This window comes from Lonchura striata, chromosome 1 (genome assembly GCF_050655825.1).
Source record: "Lonchura striata isolate lonStrDom1 chromosome 1, ASM5065582v1, whole genome shotgun sequence".
Taxonomy (NCBI): domain Eukaryota; kingdom Metazoa; phylum Chordata; class Aves; order Passeriformes; family Estrildidae; genus Lonchura; species Lonchura striata.
The window spans coordinates 93,554,434-93,575,414 of NC_140703.1; the positions used below are offsets into that span (position 1 = coordinate 93,554,434).

General features: G+C 40.5%; 1 protein-coding gene across 1 annotated transcript in view; it reads left to right on the forward strand.

Moving 5' to 3' along the window:
- Positions 1 to 658: 658 nt before the first annotated feature.
- The window catches only part of TUBGCP3 (tubulin gamma complex component 3), a 48,653-nt gene continuing 28,330 nt past the window's right edge, over positions 659 to 20,981 (forward strand). Inside the window, exons 1-6 of the mRNA XM_021545531.3 lie at positions 659 to 886; positions 11,603 to 11,710; positions 13,454 to 13,521; positions 16,051 to 16,128; positions 16,711 to 16,928; positions 20,372 to 20,544. Of these exons, the coding sequence (XP_021401206.1) occupies positions 811 to 886; positions 11,603 to 11,710; positions 13,454 to 13,521; positions 16,051 to 16,128; positions 16,711 to 16,928; positions 20,372 to 20,544 (721 nt within the window). The 5' untranslated portion in view covers positions 659 to 810. The remainder of the gene's footprint in view (positions 887 to 11,602; positions 11,711 to 13,453; positions 13,522 to 16,050; positions 16,129 to 16,710; positions 16,929 to 20,371; positions 20,545 to 20,981) is intronic.

Consider the following 20,981-nt stretch of genomic DNA (forward strand, 5'->3'; position numbering starts at 1 on the left):
CGGGCACTCGGGCACTCCGGCACTCGGGCACTCCGGCACTCGGGCACTCGGGCACTCCGGCACTCGGGCACTCCGGCACTCGGGCACTCGGGCACGCCGGCACTCGGGCACTCCGGCACTCGGGCACTCGGGCACTCCGGCACTCGGGCACTCGGGCACTCCGGCACTCGGGCACGCCGGCACTCGGGCACTCCGGCACTCCGGCACTCGGGCACTCGGGCACTCCGGCACTCGGGCACTCCGGCACTCGGGCACTCGGGCACTCCGGCACTCGGGCACTCCGGCACTCGGGCACTCCGGCACTCGGGCACTCCGGCACGCCGGCACTCGGGCACGCCGGCACTCGGGCACGCCGGCACTGGGGCACTCCGGCACTCCGGCACTCGGGCACGCCGGCACTCGGGCACGCCGGCACTCGGGCACTCCGGCACTCGGGCACTCCGGCACGCCGGCACTCCGGCACTCCGGCACGCCGGCACTCGGGCACGCCGGCACTCGGGCACGCCGGCACGCCGGCCCCGCCGCAGACCGCGCCGCAGACCGCGCGCTGTGAGGGCGGGCGGCTGCCGGCACCCGGGCCGGCGCCCAGGCGCGGAGGCGGCGCGGGCCCGCCCCGGAACCGCCGCGCGGGGCATTGTGGGCGTGCGGCCGCGGCTGCGGCTTTCGGCGGGTCCCGTGAAAATGGCGCCCTAGGCGGGAGCGGGAGGTGCCGCCCGGTCCCTGCGCTGCCGCCGCGCGTCCCGGCCCCTCCTTCCCTCCGCCAACCCGCCCTGCTCCGGCCCTGCCGCCGCTCCTGCATCCCGCGCGGCGATGGCGACTCCGGACCAAAAATCCCCCAACGTTCTGCTGCAGAGCCTCTGCTGCCGCATCCTGGGCAAGAGCGAAGGTAACGGCGTCCCCCGCCATCGCCCGGCGGCAGCGCTCGGAGCCCGCGGGGGCTGCCCCGGCAGGGCTGGAGAGGTGCCGGGCCCCTCGGCAGGGAGCGTCACCTCCCGGCCCGGGGGTGACAGCCCGGGAAATGCCGAGGGGCCGGGCACGGCAGCGGCCCTGCGAGCCGGAGCCCTGCGGCGGGAGGCGGCTGGAGACGGCTCCGTGCCCTCCTCCGGCTCCCCCGGAGCCTTTGGCCGGCTGCTGAAGGCGCTGTCCTCCTCGGGGAGCGGGGCACCCGTGCCGGGGGTTTGGGCGAAAGGGGGCTCCGTGTTCGGGTTGAGGAACCTCCGCCTCCCGCCGGTGCCTGCTCGAGAGGAGCCATAGACGTGCGCCAGGTCCGCTACAGGTCCTCGTGTCTTGATGCTGCTGTGAGTCTCCCGCAGGGCAATGAATCTCTTGTCTGTTTGCCTAAGTTTCTCCCTTGCAGTTAAGGCGAAGACTGTTTTTAGTAAGCAGTCGGAGGGGTGGAAAGGAAGGCGTGCATCTGCGGAGTCTTCTTTTTAAATTGCTCTGTTTATCAGCGTGGCTCGCTAGATAAACTCATGCAGAAGCTTTTATTGCATCTTTTTTCTTGTATGAGAGATGGCTTTCTCCCTTATTAGTAGTGTCCATCAGGTCTCTTATTCTTTTCTCTCTCCATGCCCCTTTCTTCTGAAAAATCCCTTTAGATATTTCCAGGACAGTAACTAAGACTTTTGAGCATTACCTGTTGTAATAAATTACTTGAACATGGCCTACATGTGGATTATTGCTAGTTTAGGACTCTAGAAAGTGTGTAACAAGATGCAGATACATATATTGTCTGTTTCTCAGACTTTGTTCCCATCTGTTGCAGACAGCATGGCATGGTCTCACACCCCGTCGTTATCTCTCAGTTGGAGAGCTATAGGCTTAATGGATGAACTGTTTAGTGAATGAGGAACTGAAACTGGTAGCATGGCCACATCCAAGGAGTTGTAGTCACTGTGTCAATGTCGGAATGAAGATCAGTAGCAAGTGGTGTCCCTCAGAGGTCTGTATTGGGATTAATCATGATCAATATCTTATTAATAACATAGACAGTGGGCTTGAGAGTGCCTTTGGAAGGTTTGCACATGACACCAAGCTGAGCAGTGCAGGTGATGTGCTGAGGGAAGGTAGTGCCATGCAGAAAGACCTTGACAGCCTTGAGGAGCACACCTGTGTAAACCTCAAGCTTATGCCCGTGAGTTGAGGCAATCCCCAATATCTGTTGAGAATGGGGAATAAGTGGATTGAGGGCAGTCCTGCAGGGAAGGATGTGGGGAGTGGATGAAAAATTGGACATGAGGCAGTAATGTGTATCCTGGTCAGCATATTCTGAGCTCCTTAAAAAGAAGCATGGACAGCAGGTAGAGAGCAGTGATCCTCCCCTCACTGCTCTGCTTTTGTGAAACCCCATCTGCAGTACTGTATTCAGCTCTGGGGCCCCCAGTTCTGAAAGGATGTAGATGTATTAGAGCAGGTCCAGAGGAGTGCCATGGAAGTGGTGAGAGGAATGGAGAACCTCTCCTACAAAGCAGATCTGAGAGAGTTCGGGCTGTTGATCCTGGAGAAGGCTCTGCTCAGAGATGTCACTGTGGCCTTGCGGTGCTTAGAGAGGGCTTATAAGAAAGACATGTTTAACCAAGGCCTAAAGTGACAGAACAAGGGGCAATGGCTTTAAACAGTTATAGGGTATGTTTAGATTGGACACAGAGAATAAAGTTTTTACAGTTGGGGTTGTGAGGCACTGGAACAGGTTGCCCAGAGGCTTTGTGAATCCCATCCTTGGAAATGTTCAAGGCCAGATTGAATGGGGCTTTGAGCAACCTGATCAAGTGAAAGATGTCCCTACCCATGTCAGGGAAAGTGGACTAGATGGTCTTTGAAAGTCCCATCCAGTCCAAACCATCTTGTGATTCATCTGAGAACCTTGGTAAAGTTGGTAGGAAATTGGAAACTTTGTCTTCACTGACCTGTTGAGTAGGGGACTCCTTCACAGAAAACACTCTGTGTAACTCTACGATATTAAGGGTCTTTTTCAACGTGAATAATTCTAATATCAATAGCTGTTGATTGCTATGTTTTGTTTTTCAAAATCTTTTCCTTCTCCATTGCATTTTTAAGTCTTCTGCAAGACAGTATTTTTTTCCCCAGAATCTATAGTATTTCTGTATCAGGAATTCCTGTTATAAGATTTTATCAGAATGTGGCAAATTTCTAGTTTTCCATGTCCACCAAATCAGCAGTAGTTTCTTAATGGTTTAATGCCTCTTGTGTTCTTCTGTAACCACATCTTTCTTTTAGCAGGTGTTTTAACTGTATTTTAAAGGATACTTTACATCAGACTACAGTTCTAAGGTGCTCTTCTAGCTTTTTTTTTTAAAGCTCTTTCTTGCCTTTAACATTTTTCAGAAACTTTTTTCTGATACAATTAATATATGTTCTTGTTTAAGAGTATTTCAAACATTTGCTACCAGAAATCTCAAATTATTGTGCTAATTACTAGGTCTATTTCCAAAAACAAATTAAAAAAAAAAAAAAGGAAAATAGATTATATTGCTTTAGTGGATGTCTTTTCAAGGCCATTATTTCTATAATGTCTAGTCCTGTTTTCTTCATTACTCTTTTCTTAGATTTGGAGTCTAATCTAAACTCAATCTAAGCTTGTTTCTTAGTGTTATCTAGGTCTGTGATACTTTAAAAAGTTAAACAGAGCATGAGAGCAGAAGTAGAAACTTCTGAGTATCAACTGAAGTATGAGTATTCAGGTGAGATGGCTCACTTTTAACAACTTAGGATCTAGTTTTTTTTTTGAAGTCATAGTGTTGATACCTCTCTGTATCTCCTGACTGGAATAATAATTTTATTTACATGCAGTATGTACAAAAACATGCAAGAGAATTGGGTATTTATGTTTTTTAAAATGTTGAACCTGTTTATGTGTGTTGGGATTCTGGTACTGTAGCTACAATCCTTTCTGTGTTTGACTAATGAAAGTGGAAATTTCGGCCAAAATCACAGGAGCTTTCAGTGTTCAACCTGTAGCCTGCTCGTCTGCGCACTTGAGGATTATATGAGGACTTCTTTGAAGTGACAGCTGAAAAAAAGTGGGTTGTCTGCCACATTTATCACCCATGTTTTAATGCATGTGACAGATGGGAAGCCTGTTCTTACCATGCTCTTCATTCCTGTGTTAAGAAGGATGCTAGTGCTGAAACCTCACCCTTCTGAGATAGGATTTTCCTTGAAGCAGTCAACTGTAGTATGTATGTTAGCTCAGTTGTGGACTTCAAATGCATAGAGACTGATAAATTAAAAATTCTGTGAAAGTCTTAGTCATGAAAGGTGTGTGTGGTGGTTTTTTTCCCACCTCCTGATAATCTATGTCCAAGGAATACATAAAAGACAATGAAGTAATTCTGTTAGCACTAGCATCCTCTGTGTTGAGGAAGATGCAGTATCTGAAGGCGGTAAGGAACCCACAAGCTGTTCAGCATCTCGCTGTTTTTTAGGCTTGTGATTCTTGTTCCTTTTAGCACAGGATGAGTTCAAAGTAAGGTATTAGTGTGTGGTTAGTGGTCTGTGTGCAGCTTCTTTGCTCCTGGTCAAGTTAGGCTGTTTTCTATAGACACATCCTCTTTTTTGAAGCAAACTTTACAAGTGTTACCAGTGTAGTCTTTGGAAAGTAATTTATGCTGTTCAAGTACTCCTACAGAGTTCAGGGGCAAAAACCTTAGACAGTTAAGAGATCTTTAAATTTAGCAGAGATAGATCTTTCCTAACAATTCAAAACAAGAAGCTGAAACCATCCATCTTAAATCATTTGTGTAGTTAACTTGCTGTGAATGTGAAGTACAAGGTACTGATGAAATTGAGTGAAATTTAATTGGTAAATAAGAAAGGAATTAATGTTTGGTGATTTAATGGTTGTTCCTGTCTGTGCATTCCCTGAGTTTCTACTTGAGAATTTTTGTTCTCCCTTTGTTCCTTCTCAGCACTTGTATATTGATATGTTTGTGAGGAAGCTACAGCCAGAGGAGCAGATGAAGGGTTCTCTTTATATAATGTCTGTGTGATAATTGTTCACTTAAGGCTAAGGTGGTATTATTCTCCTTCCAAGTCTACTTTGTGCAATCCCCTGCCTGAACCCTTCCATAAACCCTCATCAAGGAATTTTTTGCTTTTGCCTTTGATGGCCTTAGAAGGCTTCCACCTTCTCTGCTAGTTAAAGATTTATGTTGAAGTGAATTTGTGGTTTGATGGACTGTAACTTCAGGCTCTTAGTGGTGGAGCCATCTTCTCTCTCTTCCCCCTTTTGGGATCATCCCCTAAGTAGAGGGCTTGCTTCATTTCCAGAACCAGTCAGCTGCAAAGGCCTAGTTACTGGGATTCATTTTTTTGCAAACAGCTCTGGCTCTGAGAAGTTCATTACAAGGTCTACTGAGTTATGTGGAAGAACTGTTTAGTTGTTTGTTTTTCTTTTAAATTATCTACCTGAAATTTTCTTTCCCTAAAACTAGTGTTTGAAGACCTTTTGTTGCTGTGCTCTAGCCAGTCCTCACAGAGGGGTGTAAAGCTTTGCATGGTACTGTGTGTCTGCAGTCACCCACTGTTATTAGTCTGGGGTCTCTGCCCCTGCTGCTGACCTCTCTCTTCCTCATGTTCTCATAGTGTCTTAAGAATTACTGCACTGGCTTTATATTATCTTCTGTGTTTTTCCAGGCTCTCCACTCACTTTTACACTTACACCTGACCTTGCAGGGAGCTTGCTTACCTGTGCAGTAATTTCTATAATTTTATTTTCCTCCCCTGTGTTTATACATATCTGTAATGTATGTAAATATAGATTTACATATATGTAAATACATATCTGTATTTAGTTATGCTTAATCACTTTAGGTACTGAAGTTATTTTACGAATTCATGGGAAATTATCTGATGAAGAAACAGCCACAGCAGGGAATTTTGTTTGTAAAAGAGAAGCTGGACTTGATATGAGCAAATAATGAAAATCTGAATTAAATAAAATAGAAAACCAGTCTTGCTACAGAGCTGCTGAATTGCTTCAGCAGTTATACAGGCTTGCACGCCTCTTTTCAGACAGTGATTTTAGTCCTTCTGGCAAAGAACTTCTTGTTCTTAGCTGTCTTTCACAAACCTCTTGGTAATCTTAAAACTCTAAGAACTCTTAGTGCCTACAATGGAAACAAATGGAATTGCTGTAAATATTCAAGCTAAATCTATTTGAGTTTGAAAGCTAAGAAGATTTTTGTGTGCCGAAGTACTGTTGGAGTTGTGCATGCTCTAGAAAGTAAAGTAGTATTTTAGTCTTTGGGGAGCAGTTTGCTACCTGAAGTCCATACTGTGGCCTCAATTTAATCTCCAGAGTGTCAGTGGAAGTTTTGTTATTGCTGTTTGATTGCAGTATTTTAAACTCTGGATTATTGGAGTAGATGTTAAAATTACGTGTTGGGGGAAAAGCGTAGAGTTCATTCTAAAGGTGGTAAGGAGGGAGTTTTACCTATATTAATAACAGAGCAGATGGGAGTTGACAGAAGAGGCAAAAATTCACAGTGAGAGAAAGTTCTGAAAAGATTATGAGAGTTGTTGATAGTCCAGGGGGGCAGTACTCTAATAAATCTGTTTACTAGCAAGGCAACAAGAGCCAGCCATATTAACAGAATTAAAAAATAGTCATGTTTCCTGTGCTGTGCATCAAAGTTTGTAGACAACTTTTAAGTAAGGAAAGATATGGGAGTGTGTGTGGCTTGGGCTTTATTTTGTGCTTATGGTGATTTATTTTCCTTTGTGGGAAAAGGGTCTGGAGACTAAAAACAGTTAATTAACAATAAATTTAAAATGCTTCAACTAAAAGCTTTCATCAGCAGAAGTTTAAGATAGTTGTCTAAATTAGAAGACTGTGAAAAAAATTAATTTTACATCAAATACTTCACAGAAAGACTTCACTTGGAAGGTACCCTAAAGGTCATCTAGTTCCAACCCTGCTGCCATGGGATAGGACACCTTCCACTATACCATATTGCTCAAAACCCATCCAGCATGGCCTTGAGCACTTCCAGGATAGGATATCCACAACTTCTCTTGGCAATCTGCTGTAGTGTCTCACTATCCTCACTGTAAAGAAATTCTACCTAGCATGGTGTCTAAACGTCTCCTTTTTTTTTTTAATCATTTCTCTTCCTTGTTCTATTACTATCTGCCTATGTAAGAAGTTGCTTTCTTTTTTATAACCCCCTTTAAGTACTGGAAAGCCACAATACGGTCTCTGCACAGAGCTTTCTCCAGGCTGAACAACCCCAGCTCTCTCAGCCTGGCTTCACAGAAGTGCTCCAGTCCTTTGACCATCTTTGTGGCCTCATGTGGACCTGCTCTTAACAGGTCCAAGTCTTTTTGTGCTGGGCACCCTGGAGCTGGATGCAGCACTGCAGGTGGGGTCTCATGAGGCCACAGTAAAGGAGAGAATTGCCTCCCTTGACCTCCTGGCCACCTTTCTTTTGATGCAACCCAAGATGCATATCAGACTTCTGGGCTGCAAGCACACATTGCTGCCTCATGTCCAGCTTTTCATCCATGAGAACTCCCAAGTCCTTCTCTGCAGGGCTGCTCTCAATAGGTTCTGCCAGTCTGCAGTTGTGTCTGGGATTGCCTCAACCCAGTGCAGCACTTGGCATGTCATAACCAGGCTGGGCCTAGAATTGCATATTTCAAACTCAGTGTTTTTTATAGGAACAAGCAGTTTTGCTCACAGTGCATATAGATTCTCCTCAAGACCAAAGTAGTAGTGCTAATGGAATTTGAGATTATTCTTCTAGTTCACCATTATATGCCATATTCATGCAGTTGCCTTTTTCCCCAGATAATACTTCATAGTAATGTAGAACATTTGATATGAGTAAAACAGAGGAGATACAGCAGCATTACCGTCTTGGCAAACATCATATGTACTCATGGTATATATGAGAAGGTGAAAAGTTTTACAGCTTTCCTTCCCATCTTAATTAGACAACAACAGCACGTGAGGCATTTTGCAAACACTTTGTTATAGGAAAGAAGTTTATTGCTTGGGTTTTTTTCCCTTCAATATGTGTTTTTGGCAGCATCTGTATCTGAAGTAGTTTACAGCAATATTTTTTCCCTGGTCAGCACCATATCTACAGCAAGAGTTTAAAGTGTAATGTTTTACAATAATTTTGTGTTTGTGTTTAAAGAAAATGGTTGTCTGGGATGATGAACAGCTGAATGGAGGGTTTGCTAATCTTTGAAGTCTTTCAAGAATGAAAGAAACTAGTTTAGCTAAACTTTCTTTAGCATGGTCCCATAGTTTAGAAATTGTTTATAGATGTATTTAAATAACTAAATGTCTTATTTTCAGGAAATTATTTTCTCACAATGATTTGGAAAAACAGTTTCAATTACTACTTAGGTTTTTCAGGACTTCCCGCTGCCCTCTTTTGGAAACTTAATTGACCAATAACCAATATTATTTAAAAAAAGTATTAAGTGTATAAAGTGAATTTCAGTTCACTTCCCTAAAATTATAGGTAATGTCAGAAGCTTCTTTATAGCAAAAGTCTTGCTGAATTTCAGCACATCCTCTGAAATACTGCCTTTTTACAAGTAATAATTGGCTAATTATCTCTTTGTATCTTGAACTTTTCCTTTAAATTTTATCTTCAGTCCTATTTCTCCTTGCTGTCTTTACAACCAGAGTCTTTCTATGCATTGCTTCTTTGTATTTTTTTCATGTGCTTGTGTTTTCTTCAGCTTTAAAGTGCTGTTATGTGGCTTTCGAAGTAGTTCAATTCTAATACTGTATTGTGTGTAGGAAAATTTGAATAGCTGTGTGGAGTATAGATCTTTGAAGGATTGATGGGTTGCTTTGTTCAAAGGAGACAGTTTTAAAATTTCATTTTTTTCCTTGTGATTCACAAGTGCCAGTTCTCTGTTCATCTGTGTGGCTGCCTATCAGTGTCATTAATTGTGTGTGTATTACTTAAGGGATATAGTCTGAGGAGAAGTGGCTGTCTCTGTCTGCATTCTCTGCTCTGATCAGACCTCTGGAAATCAAGTCATGATCACTGTTGTTTTACCCCTTTTGGTTTCAGACAGTTGCATCAGATATATTGAGCTTGCTGTTATGTAACAGAGTCATGCTGTAATCATTTTCTGATGAAGGATGTTCAAATAGATAGATGGCTGTATATTTTAAGTATGTCTGCTGTCATAATGATGATTCTTTGAGGAGGGAAGCAATTAGATGTTAGTTAAAAACTGTGTGAATTTGCATTGTACTGACACATCTGTAGTTATGTTTAATCAGTTCAGGTACTGAAGTTATTTTATGAATTAATGAGAAATAATCTGCTGAAGAAACAGCCACAGCAGGGAATTTTGTTTGTAAAAGAGAAGCTGGATTTGATATGAGTAAATAATAAAAATCTGAATTAAATAAAATAGAAAACCAGTCTTGCTACAGAGCAGTTGAATTGCTGGTGCAAATAAGCAATGTATAAAGAGCAGATAACTTTTTCCTTGTTTTCAGTAGTGCAGTAGATTTAAAAAGCAGGATTTGTTGGATGGAATTGTAGTCTTTAAACCAGAGATCTTTCTCAGATGCCTTGTTAGGGCATATGGAAAAGGCTATACTCAATTTCAGTGCTTTAACAGTGCTTTAGTCTTATTATGGTTGATGTTGAAATCGAAGGCTGTTACAGGAGGGAATAGATCTTCCTTAAAACTTCCCCATTACAGGAAAAGCTTGTCCCTTTCCTATCTGCTGCCAAGTACGCAGTTGAGGAATTAATGGAACATGTACTGTTTGGGATAACTTTGTGCCAGTATTTGACTTTAATTTAATTGACCATGCAGAATACTTTTTGAAATCTTGAGTTCTGTTATGACATGCATTAAACTTAAGAATTACACAGAAAAGCTTCTTCATACTGGGCTCTTCACACCTAATTCATAGGTAGCTGGACAATTAAATGTTTATATTGATATTTTAAAACCATTTTGCAGTTAAAAGGTTGCTTAGTCTAACAGTAGAGGAGGCATTTGTCATAGAGATTTATTACCTTACAGTGATAGTAGCATTTTCTTCTCTGACAATACAATACTCTTGCTCCTTCTGTAGGCCAGTATTAAATGTTAGTGATTTTGTCTGAGCAATATTTGTTTTCCTGATTGTGTGAATTGGTTAATGCTTGCTGTTCTACAGCTGTATTCTGGTGGAGTTGGACCTGTGGATGATATTTATAGTACAAGATAGTATAAAATGGACATTCAAGAAGAATGTAGGGCATTCAAACACAATCTATCACATTGTGATTTTCACATTTCAAACTTCTTTCCATAAATTTTTGAAGATTTTAATATATTTAATCAATATTCAACTCCTAGTATCTCCAAGACAATTTTTTTTCCAGTTGCAAATATTAGTTATTTTAAGAGATGATAAACACTTAAAATGTGTCTTCTTCTTATGGTCCTTTACCTTATTTCAGTTTTCTGTTCCTTTTGTACATACTTGTCCTGACCAGCACTCTTTGCTGCATTACTTGGCGGTTTTCCCTGAGAGCTGACTGCTCAAGTGGCTAAATAAAACACAAAAGGATGTGATGCATTTGCACACATAATTGTTATATACAGACAATATGCAGAATTACTTAGATGGGTTTCTTTCCCAAAGTAAAAAGATTCAAATATGTGTCAAGCACACTTGGATATTTTCTTATGTACCTTTTTCCTTGTGCTATAGCAGTTGTTTCTAAATAAGGAATAAAAATATGCCCGACCTTTTATAAGGGCACTTGACATGTCTGTAGGCTTATTGTTTGATTTTCACGTCAATAAATGGGGATATGACTGTGCTAGAGAAGCATTAATACTAACCTGGCCCTATCATGGTGTTACCAGACTGTTAGTTTTCCTGAAAAGCAAGATACTTGCACTAAAACAGTGCTGTTCAACAAGATTAAAACCAGAATATTGCATTAGGAAGAAACAGTGGAAGGAGATCATTGATTTGTGACCTCTGTGTTAGTATGCACATTATGTATTGGGATGTGATGCTGATGTCTCTGAGCTGGCTTTGAACCAAAGGGTGAAACCATTCAAACTGTTTTAAACAAAACCAAATCTAAACCCAAGATGCAAACTGGTAAAACCACTGTTGTGGGTATCTGAGTGAAGATCCATGTGTAGGTAGGGAACATGAGTGTGTTGCTGTGGTGTGTGAGGTGAACTGTGTGACTGTGTGGCAGGTCCCACAGTATTTCTGTCCATGCAGAGGGGAGGGGAAGAGCCAGTTAAGTGGTTAAGCTCTCTACTAACTGAGTAGACCTAAGTGTCTGTTTCAGCTCAGAATAGGAAGGGCTTATTCACAAATTTTGGTGCAGTTATTTGTGCAGTGTGTACAGGTGAGTTGTGTTTGAAATATCACATTAATACTACGCTAAACTGGATAAACTGGACTTTACTGCCCTCTGGTTAGAAGTGTGCCTAAGAATTGCAGTGCGTTATCAGGTCTAAGTCAGGTACATTTTTGCTGTTTCAGACATAGCAATGTAATCTCATGTCTTTTTTTAAAATTATTTTTAATAGAACTGTAACACTCTACTTAATTGAAAGAGTTTTCTTTTTCTTTCAGCTGATGTAGCCCAACAGTTTCAGTATGCAGTGAGAGTTATTGGAAGCAATTTTGCTCCCACTGTTGAGCGTGATGAATTTCTTGTAGCGGAGAAAATCAAGAAAGAACGTAAGTGCATTTTGTTCCTTTCTTAAAAACACAAAATTCTTTTTGAAGTTAATCAGGTTATTTCTCCAAAAAGGGGACAACTGTACTTCACGGATTGTTATCTAATCTATTATTAATGTTTTCTTCCTGAAAATCTCATGATGTAAATGCCATTAATTTCCTGGTAAATATTCCTGAGTGGCTATTTGTATTCACTGCTCAGATTTTTCTGAATACTCAGCTTACACTTTCTTTGCTGCTTTGTGTCTTAGCCACTATGAAGGCAAAGAGTAATTAATACTGCACTCCATTCACCTTAATAGTACTTGGAAATTATGAATTCATAGTTCTTCTTAGAAGAGTAAAAGACTCATATTTTTGAGATGTGTACTTCAGGAATATTGCACATTGGCACAATTAACTTCATGAGCACCTGCGTGAAACTTGCTAAATTACTATCCTGGGAATTGATGGAATGGTTTGTGACTTACCTGACTCGCCTTCAGTTTCTCCACAAGTTTTCTGCAACCACGTTCTTAAAAACAAAATCGCAGACCATGACTTTGTAAGGGATATTGCATTTCCATTCCATTGTGCTCTCTGCTGCTCTGAGTCAAGTGTTGCACTGTGTGTATCCAAAGGGGATGCGATGAATTCTTCTTGAAAAGCCAAATATTGCTTTCATCAAATCTGCTGCACAGTAGCATGTCCAGAAACAATTATTTGAATTGTGCTAATGATATTAAATCTTCATATTTGAGCTTTGAATATTCAGAGATTGAATTAGGATAACTGACATTAGTGGTTATAACTGGTTTAAGGTCCATGTGTATTTTTTGCTAATGCAGAGCTTCTGTGATTTGCTGATAGACAAATAAGCCCATTAGAATTCCTCTAGCTACAACTCCAAAACGCTGAAATCTACAATATATACTTTCTACCATGCTTTGGCTACTTTGTAGACAGCACAGCACTGTCTCCCTCATCTTCCTCCCCAACTTCATCTGGATATATGTCCTTACAACTTTACATTTATTTTGGAGATACTACACAAATAATGACTTGCTTGGCGAAGTGTACTTACCAGGGACATTTGATGCTAATTAAAATTTCTAATACTTAATAGCTATTTTTCTTAACACTGAAGTTTCTTCAGATGTCTTTATTGCCTTGATTTTCTTTTAACGTGGCTCTTTCTGATGCAACATAGCTTTTTAAGAAATCTTAGTTGGAAGCTGTGTCTCCTCTGAGAAGGTACTTCTGTAACTGGCATTGATTTGTGACTGTTACTTTTGTAATACATGAAAGTTGTGTGACTGTGGAATTCTGCCTGACTTGCAGCTAATGGCATTACTACTTTTTTCCTTGATTTTATTGCAAAAAATAGAAACAATTACACTCTAGTCTTGGAGTAATTATATGTAGTTTTTATACCTTCTTTAATGATTATCTGCTTTACTTGTGTTTTCAGTCCCTTGGGTCCCTAAATATACTGAATGACTAGACTAGACTTTACCAGGACAAAAAAATGTATATTTTGATTGAATTAAGAAAAGCAGGTAGTTAAATTGAATCACTTGCATTGCAAGAGTTCTCAGGGCTGGAATGCAGATAAGATGAAAACAGTGTTTAAGTAAATAAAATGAAACAGTCCAGCATCATGAAGCTTTCTTGGTTGCATTTTATAATTTACCACAAGTATATGCTAAGACATGACTGTTACACTTCTTCACTTCTTTCTAATTTTTAATCTTTTTTTTATAGTTGTGCGACAAAGAAGGGAAGCAGATGCTGCTTTGTTTTCAGAACTCTACAGAAAACTCGGTTCACAGGTAGTTTAATAAATGTGTAAAGAGTAAATAAACTGAAAGCACTCATAAGTAAGCATCCTTCTGATGTTAGAGTTGTTTTGGAGAGTGCTCAGGTCATGAACAATATTTTTTCTGGGAGGTTGGTTAAATATTCAAACAGCTTGCCTAGGAAAGTTGTGGAGTCTTTACCCTTAGGGACAAATCAGAACCTGACTGGACACTGTCATGGGCAACCTGCTGTAGATGACCTGGCTTTAAACAGGGGCTTTGGACCAGACAACTTCTAGAGATGCCTCTCAACCCTAGCTATGTTTTTACTATTTGAGTCAAGTTATATGAAGAGATACTTCATATGAAGAAAGGAACTCTATAAAAGTAGATTCTTTTATATGTAAAACTGATGAATTTTCTCATTTATTTTACAGAAATGCCTTGCAGTGTATTGATTTTACTAATGTAATACTCTCATGCATCTGAATTTTTAAGTGCTCCAGGTCTTTTAATGTTGAAATTTAAAAGTTTGCTGACTTGGATGGCTCTAACACCAGTGTTAATCAAAGAGCACTGCATGCCAATATTCTGACAAAAGATGTTAGTGTGTGGAAAACCTGAGTTTAACAGTATAATGCTAACATTAAGATTACAAAAACAGTATTCCGTGGGGAGTATGACTAGTTAGAACTTGGTTCTCCTCCTTCCCTCTTCCATCCCTGACTTACCCTTTACTTTGTTAGTGTTTGGAGCTTGTTACTGAGAAAGTTGTCCTGGTTTCAGTATCCTGTGGGTTTGTGTATTAATTGCACTGGTTTGTGCAGCAGAACACTGATTTGCAGACAGCTCTTAATACAGACTTTGTGTAACACATGTCTGTAGCTTATGTACTGCATTGCCATTTGGCAAGCAAAGTGATGCAGAGCATGATGACTAATCTTCGGAACAAAATGCCTTGCCTGTGTTATATATTTGCTTATTCTTCTGAATGTAATGCAAGCTATCTCCTGGTATTTTATTGCTTCCTCAAACATTTAAGATTCTTCTAACATTTTTTTTTTCTCTGCTAGTATCTTGTGTATGTGAAATAGTATAATGACTTCTTTAAAATTCACACAACCAATTATTATTCAATCTGCTGTTAGGTTTATTACTAATGGTGTACAATCATTTCTTTTTCCTATGAGCACAGGGAAGGGCTTAAAAGGATATATGTTTTCTGAATCAATGAGGCTCTTCTGAGCTTTCTCTTGAAAGCAATTGGGAGGGGGAAAAAAAGCATGTGTGAATTTGTTTTAACTTTGTTTCATCTATTACTCCAAACAGGAAAGGGGGTCAGTGGTTTTTTTTGTGGCAGCCTGCCAGTTGAGCAAACCATGCTTCTTGGAGCACTTGAATTTATTCTATCCTGGCCAGTAGAAGAAGCAGCTGCTGCTCCTTCTTCACCACTTGTTTATCAGTTGCTGTATTAGTTACTTGCAGCATATGCAGTACCTCTACTTTTTGCCTGTTCTTGAGATCAAAGCAGAAGATAATAAAATTGTGCTCTACATAATATAGAATGTGTCCTTCTATATAAAAATGTAGAGCTTTGGTAAATTATGTCGCTTCACAGACTCCATCAGGGATGGAGTCTGTGTTGAATCTTGATAGGACTCAAATTTGCTTTATATTCGACATTGCTTGGTATTGCAGATCATAGGCTGATCAACACTGTCTGGGAATTTGTATAAGTTTCTTTGACTTAGCTTAATGTCCATTGTAAGGTTCTATGCCCCTGGTAAATTCAGGTGCAAGTGTTAGTGTCACAGAACTATGGAGTAACATATCTAGGAACATGCATATTTAAAAGAAATCATTGTAGTACTTGCTTTCCTTTTAAAGTACTCTGCAGCTTGGGCTTCAGCTGACATTGTACAGCTTCCTGCCGAGATCTTAAACTGCAGACAGTCTTATTCTAAAAGTCTGTGTGTGTCTGTTTGCTAAAGACTATATTGTGTATTCCTCAGGTTTCCTATTAAGTGCCTCTATCTTAAGTGATTAAAATTTTGGTAGCTCTGTTAAATTGTCTTTAAAGAAATAGAAATCAAAACACTCATTTTCGAGCGTCCCTGTAAAGGAGAGTGGAGGGGAAAAAGGAGAAAAGACAGTTCCTTGCTTCAAACTTCACAAAGAGTTTTCCTTTTTCACATTTGGGTTAAATTAATAGCTGCATCTGAGATGTTTTAAGTGGTGAGAGTGTGTGGGAATGCTTGTAACAGTTCAACTCTATATAAACCTCATTCTTAGTAGCTATGAATTTTAAATTGAGCCTGCTTGCTGATCTCAGAGCAGGTGAGAATTCATAATTTGAACACAGTGGAAAAAAAATAAAATTAATAATACAGAGGCTGCACTGCACATTCCCAGTTTATTCAGGAATGTGTCTCTGAGTTAGTCTTATTTCTCTGGCAAGTTTATTTGTATGCATATGTATTAGGAAGTTGGATAATTAAGAAGAATTTTGTTCTTATCAAGAGTTGAACTTATTTATGTTTTTGTTTTCATCTTTCTTTGAAGGGCATTCTGAAAAACAAATGGTCAGTACTCTACCTCCTGCTTAGCCTTAGTGAAGATCCACGAAAACAGTCTAACAAGGTAGGTGAGGAGTCTTTTGTTGCTTCTGAGAAATAATAAATGTGTTTCACTTATTTTAGATGTCTTCAGGAATCCTTATCCAGACTTAACCAATAGCTCAAGGTTATTTTCATAATGTCTGTGTGTGAGGCTGAAAGGAAGAAAACTCTTGTTAAGTATCTGTAATATTTGGTGTAGTTTTCTTATACTACATAAATGTAAAGATATGAGCTTCCCACACGTGCAACTGAAGTTAAGTCTGCTTGGTAGTGTGATGTCTGCTCATGTGATAATGAATTTTAAATGGAGTAGGGAAAGCAGAATGCAGTTGCAGTACTGCTGACACCAAAATGCTTTTTGCAGCTATTCCTAATGACAATTTGCAGGTAAAAAGAAATTGTCTTGCTAAAATACTGCTGCTCACTGTAAGGCACTTTTTTGTCATGATAATTGCATCAAGAAATTTTTCTCTGCATAAATATGGTCTTCAGATATTTCTTGTGTTCTTGATATTACACTCCTATTAACTGAAGATGTGGCTTAAAGCAATTTCCACTTTTTTTTTTTAATTATTTCTCTCTTTTAAAATCCTTTTCTTTTCAGGTGTCAAGTTATGCCACACTTTTTGCTCAAGCATTGCCACGGGATGCTCACTCAACCCCTTATTACTATGCCAGGCCTCAGACCCTTCCATTGAATTACCAAGACCGCAGTGCTCAGTCTGCCCAGAGTTCCTGCAGCATGGGGAGCAGTGGGATAAGCAGCATCAGCCTGTATGCCCTAAATGGGCCGACTCCTACTCCACAGTCACTCATTCCAGGGTAAATTTCAACTTACAAATGGGTTTGGAGAAGACTTGTCTTTTTTCTTTCCTCCACCCTCTGCTTTTGTATGCCATTGGGAATTCCACTTTAGGTGCAGAGAAACAGAGTTTGTGCTGGCATATGACCATATGAAGTCATAAATGGCTGTCCAAATGTGTCCATTTTTAATCACTATCTTCTTGTCTCCTGATTATCCTTCCCACCCCCAAGAGTTGTGAAACAAACACAAAATCACAAGATGCACTTTCAGAAAGGACCAAAGCTTTTTCTTTTGAGTTGAAGACATATTTTTTTAGTTGAGTGTATTTGACATGAGTTATTAAATTCATATTATGGAATTAATTAGTCCTGACAAAACTGGATTTTATTGTTATTAATAGGCTTTACAACTACAAGTACTGCAGTAGTGATAAGATGATGTAGTTCAGGATTCTGGAAGTGGAAGCATGGTAAAAAGCAGTATTTAATCTCTGGACTTCAGGGTAGGAGACTTGGGACTCTTCTGGGATCTTCTTAGAAAGATCTCTTGAGAAGCTCCCCTGGAGGAAAGAGTGATTAAGGAAAGAACAGAATAGGATAATTTTGTTTGAAGAGAGCTACAATGATCATCTGGTTCAATGCTGGACTAGAATGCTGGTTGATACTCAAGGATCACCTCCTGCAAGCTTAAATAAGAAATGAGCAAGGAGGAATTAAAAGTGACAGGGGACCTGCATGGAGAAGCAAGTTGTTTCTGACAAAACTTAGATATAAAAAAAGTGTGCAAAAGATGAAAGCAGGGCCAGGTGCAAAGGAGCATCCAGAGTGACTGCAGTGAAATCCTAAACTGACCTAGAGCTTCATCTTTCAAGGTCCTTGAAGGGAAACAGCAGATATTTCTGCAACTACATAAGCAGTAAAGGAAGGCTAGAGAAAACATGGCCTCTTGTTCAAGGGACATGGACTTAGGTGACGGATACAGAAAAAGTTGAGGTGCTTTGTGCTTGCTTTGTCTTTGTGTTGGTAAAGTCAGCTCAGGACACTGAGACCCTTGGGAAAGTCTTTGTTGCTCTGGAAAGCATGTCCAGACGTGTGATGGACAAGAAGCGGGGGGACTAGGAGTAGTCAGCACAGGTTTCAGAAAGGCATACTTGACCAGTCTTACAGCCTTCTGTGATGAGATGACTGACTTGATGAACAAGGGGAAAGCAGTAATTGTTGCTTATTAAGACTTTTAATGTTATCTACCTGTGACAACCTTATTAACAGACTTAATAAAATATGGACTAGATGAGGTGAACTGAACCCGCTAGACTCAAAAAGATTATAATCAGTTGCAAAAAGTCCCTAATGGTTTAACCAGAAGCTGCATCCTTCATCCCATCTGATGGCAGAGTGAATCTTTGGCAACTTTGCAGATGATACAAAGCTGGGAGGAGTGGTTGTTAAAGGAGGTCATTAACCTGCTTCTCAGAGAGAGCTCACTGGGCTCCAGAAACAGGCTTACAGGAGCCTGCTGAAGTTCCAAGTCCTGTTCCTGGGAAGGAATAAATCCATGCACCAGTACATACTGTATGCTGAGTGATTGAAAAGCAGCTTTGCTAAAAATGTCCTGGGATTCCTGGTAGACACCAAGTTGAACATGAATGTGCAATGTATGGTGAAGAAGGCTGAGAACCTCCAGGGTTGTGTTAAGAAGGACATCACCAGGAGGGTGAGGCAAATAAAACTCACTGCTCAGTACCGATGAGAGCACATCTGAAACACTGGTCCAGTTCTAGTATAAAGAAAATATATAGGTAGGCTGGAAGGAGGAGTCTGGAGAAAGAAGCCCAAAACCATTGAGGGGTTGAAGCATCTGGCACATGAGGGGAAGCTGAGTGAGAGACCTGGAGTTGTTCAGCCTGGAGAAGAAAAGTCATGGGATCTTACCTGTGTAATGGTATGACAAGGGGCATAAGAAGACTGAGCTAGACTGCTTTGGGTCAGGGAAAGAACAAGTGGTAACTGGCAAAATATGAGTTGTGAATCACAGTTAATCAAAAGGGGAAAAAAAAAAACTTCTAGCAATAAGATGGGGATGTGTGTTTGAGGGTGGGGGCATATTGTGAAACACTGAAATGGGTTGTCCAGAGAGGTTGTGTAGGCTCTATGCTTGAAAATATTAAAAATATGACTTGAGCAATGTACCAGCTAACCTTCTCTATTGATCTGCTTTGATCAAAAGGCTTGTATGAAGTGTTATCCAGAGGTCACTTCTAGCCTCAATCATTATATAATCCTGATACAATATAGAAAGATATGTCAGTGAGGTTATTTTATCTGCTTGTTTAAAAATACTGGCAGAACCTACCCTCTTTCTGACATTTTCTTGTGCTGACCTGCTCATACTGTTCCATTTTATTGCAATTTCACTGTGCTCTTTAGTCCTGTAGTCTGTGAGCTGAGCTACCCAAATTAAAGTGTTTTGTGAGCTTCATTCCTCCTGAACTTCTCTTTGTACCTGTTTTTCTTTTTTCTAGACTTACATTTCTCTGAACAGCCAAAATTCAGTGTTGTGCTCTCAGGCCTTACTAATGCTAAACACAGCAGAGCTCAGTCTTCAGCACTGAGACTGGTTGTTCTCAGGATAGGTGGCCTCCTGAGCTGGTAGATGTAGACAGGGAGCAGAATGGATCCACTGTAATTTAGGAGGGAGAAGTTACTGACCTGTTGACCCACTTCGATGCTCACAGATGTGTGCGACTGGGTGGGATTTGTCCTAGAGTGGTGAGGGAGCTGGTGGAAGAGCTCACCAAGATGAGGTCCATCATTTAATCACTCCTGGCTAACCAGGGAGGTCCTAGATAACTGGAGCTTGGCCAATGTGACATTTTTCTCACGGCTAAGACTTTCTTCATGAAAAGAGTTGGCAAGTTTGAAAGGAAGTGAAATTGGAACTTTCCTGGATAGTCCTTCCTTGGTTACATCTTCAGGCACTTGATACAAACTATGTGAAAGAGTAGAGTAGCTGGAAAGTGAACTTTCGTCTCTTTCTCTATTTACCTGTAGTTCTTTGACATGTGTAGTTACACTTCAGCTAATAACAAAACTTAAATGTTTAGTTTTTTCTATTATTATGTTTATTGTTTTTATAGCACCTTCACTTTTAACCTATTTCAGTATAGTTGCACGTTTCATCAAAGTTAATCTTTGATATGAAATCATGTATGTCAAACTTACACTTCCCTTTTCTACAGGTTGGGGGTTTTTTTGCAAGTGTAGGCTTGCAGGAAAATTAATTGCTTTTGTGTTCTCTACCTTTTTCTAAGGTTTCTTAATTAAACCACCACTACCTCCTTCCCTCCAACAAAACATCTACAAAAATCTTGGGGCATCTTTCAAAATTTGCATCACTCCGCACCATGTGATGAGTATAGAATGAAAGTTTTTAAAGGTGCTTCTTCCTTTTATCCTTTTAGACAATCCTATCAAGCTCCGGGTGTTGGAGATTGCCTCCGTCAGCAGCTAGGTTCACGTCTTGCATGGACTTTAACTGCAGGCCAGCCTTCCTTACAAAGCACTACCTCAAAAGGCTTTCCAAATGCTGTCTCTCGTGGTGTGCCAAGGTCTAGGCGAGAAGGGGATACAAGTGGTGAGCAAAGATATATTTGTTGAAGATAATGTTTTTTATGGTTGTTATCTATATCTTCCATTATCTTTTAAATTATTTTGGAATCATGGCATGTTGATTTTTTGAAGAGTGTTTTTCTGGAATGTGCTTAATAGAAGGATATATGTACTTAATAGAAGCAAATAGGCAAGACTAGTGTATTTGACCACAGTCTCTTTTGCTGGTTATCAGGGTTTTTTTGCACTGGTTAGTTGGATTGTGATCTGGTCCTCTTAAAAGACTGAGTTCATTCCAGTGTTTGTCATAGCTAAGTGATTGTGACATGTGAGCAATGATCAGAAGATGCTACTGTTTTTAGAGTCAGAAAGAGAGCTGAGTAAACATAACTTTTTGAAATACTCATCTGTTTGTGGTTCTGTGTCTTTCAGAACTTGGAAATGTGAACTGGAATACAGAGC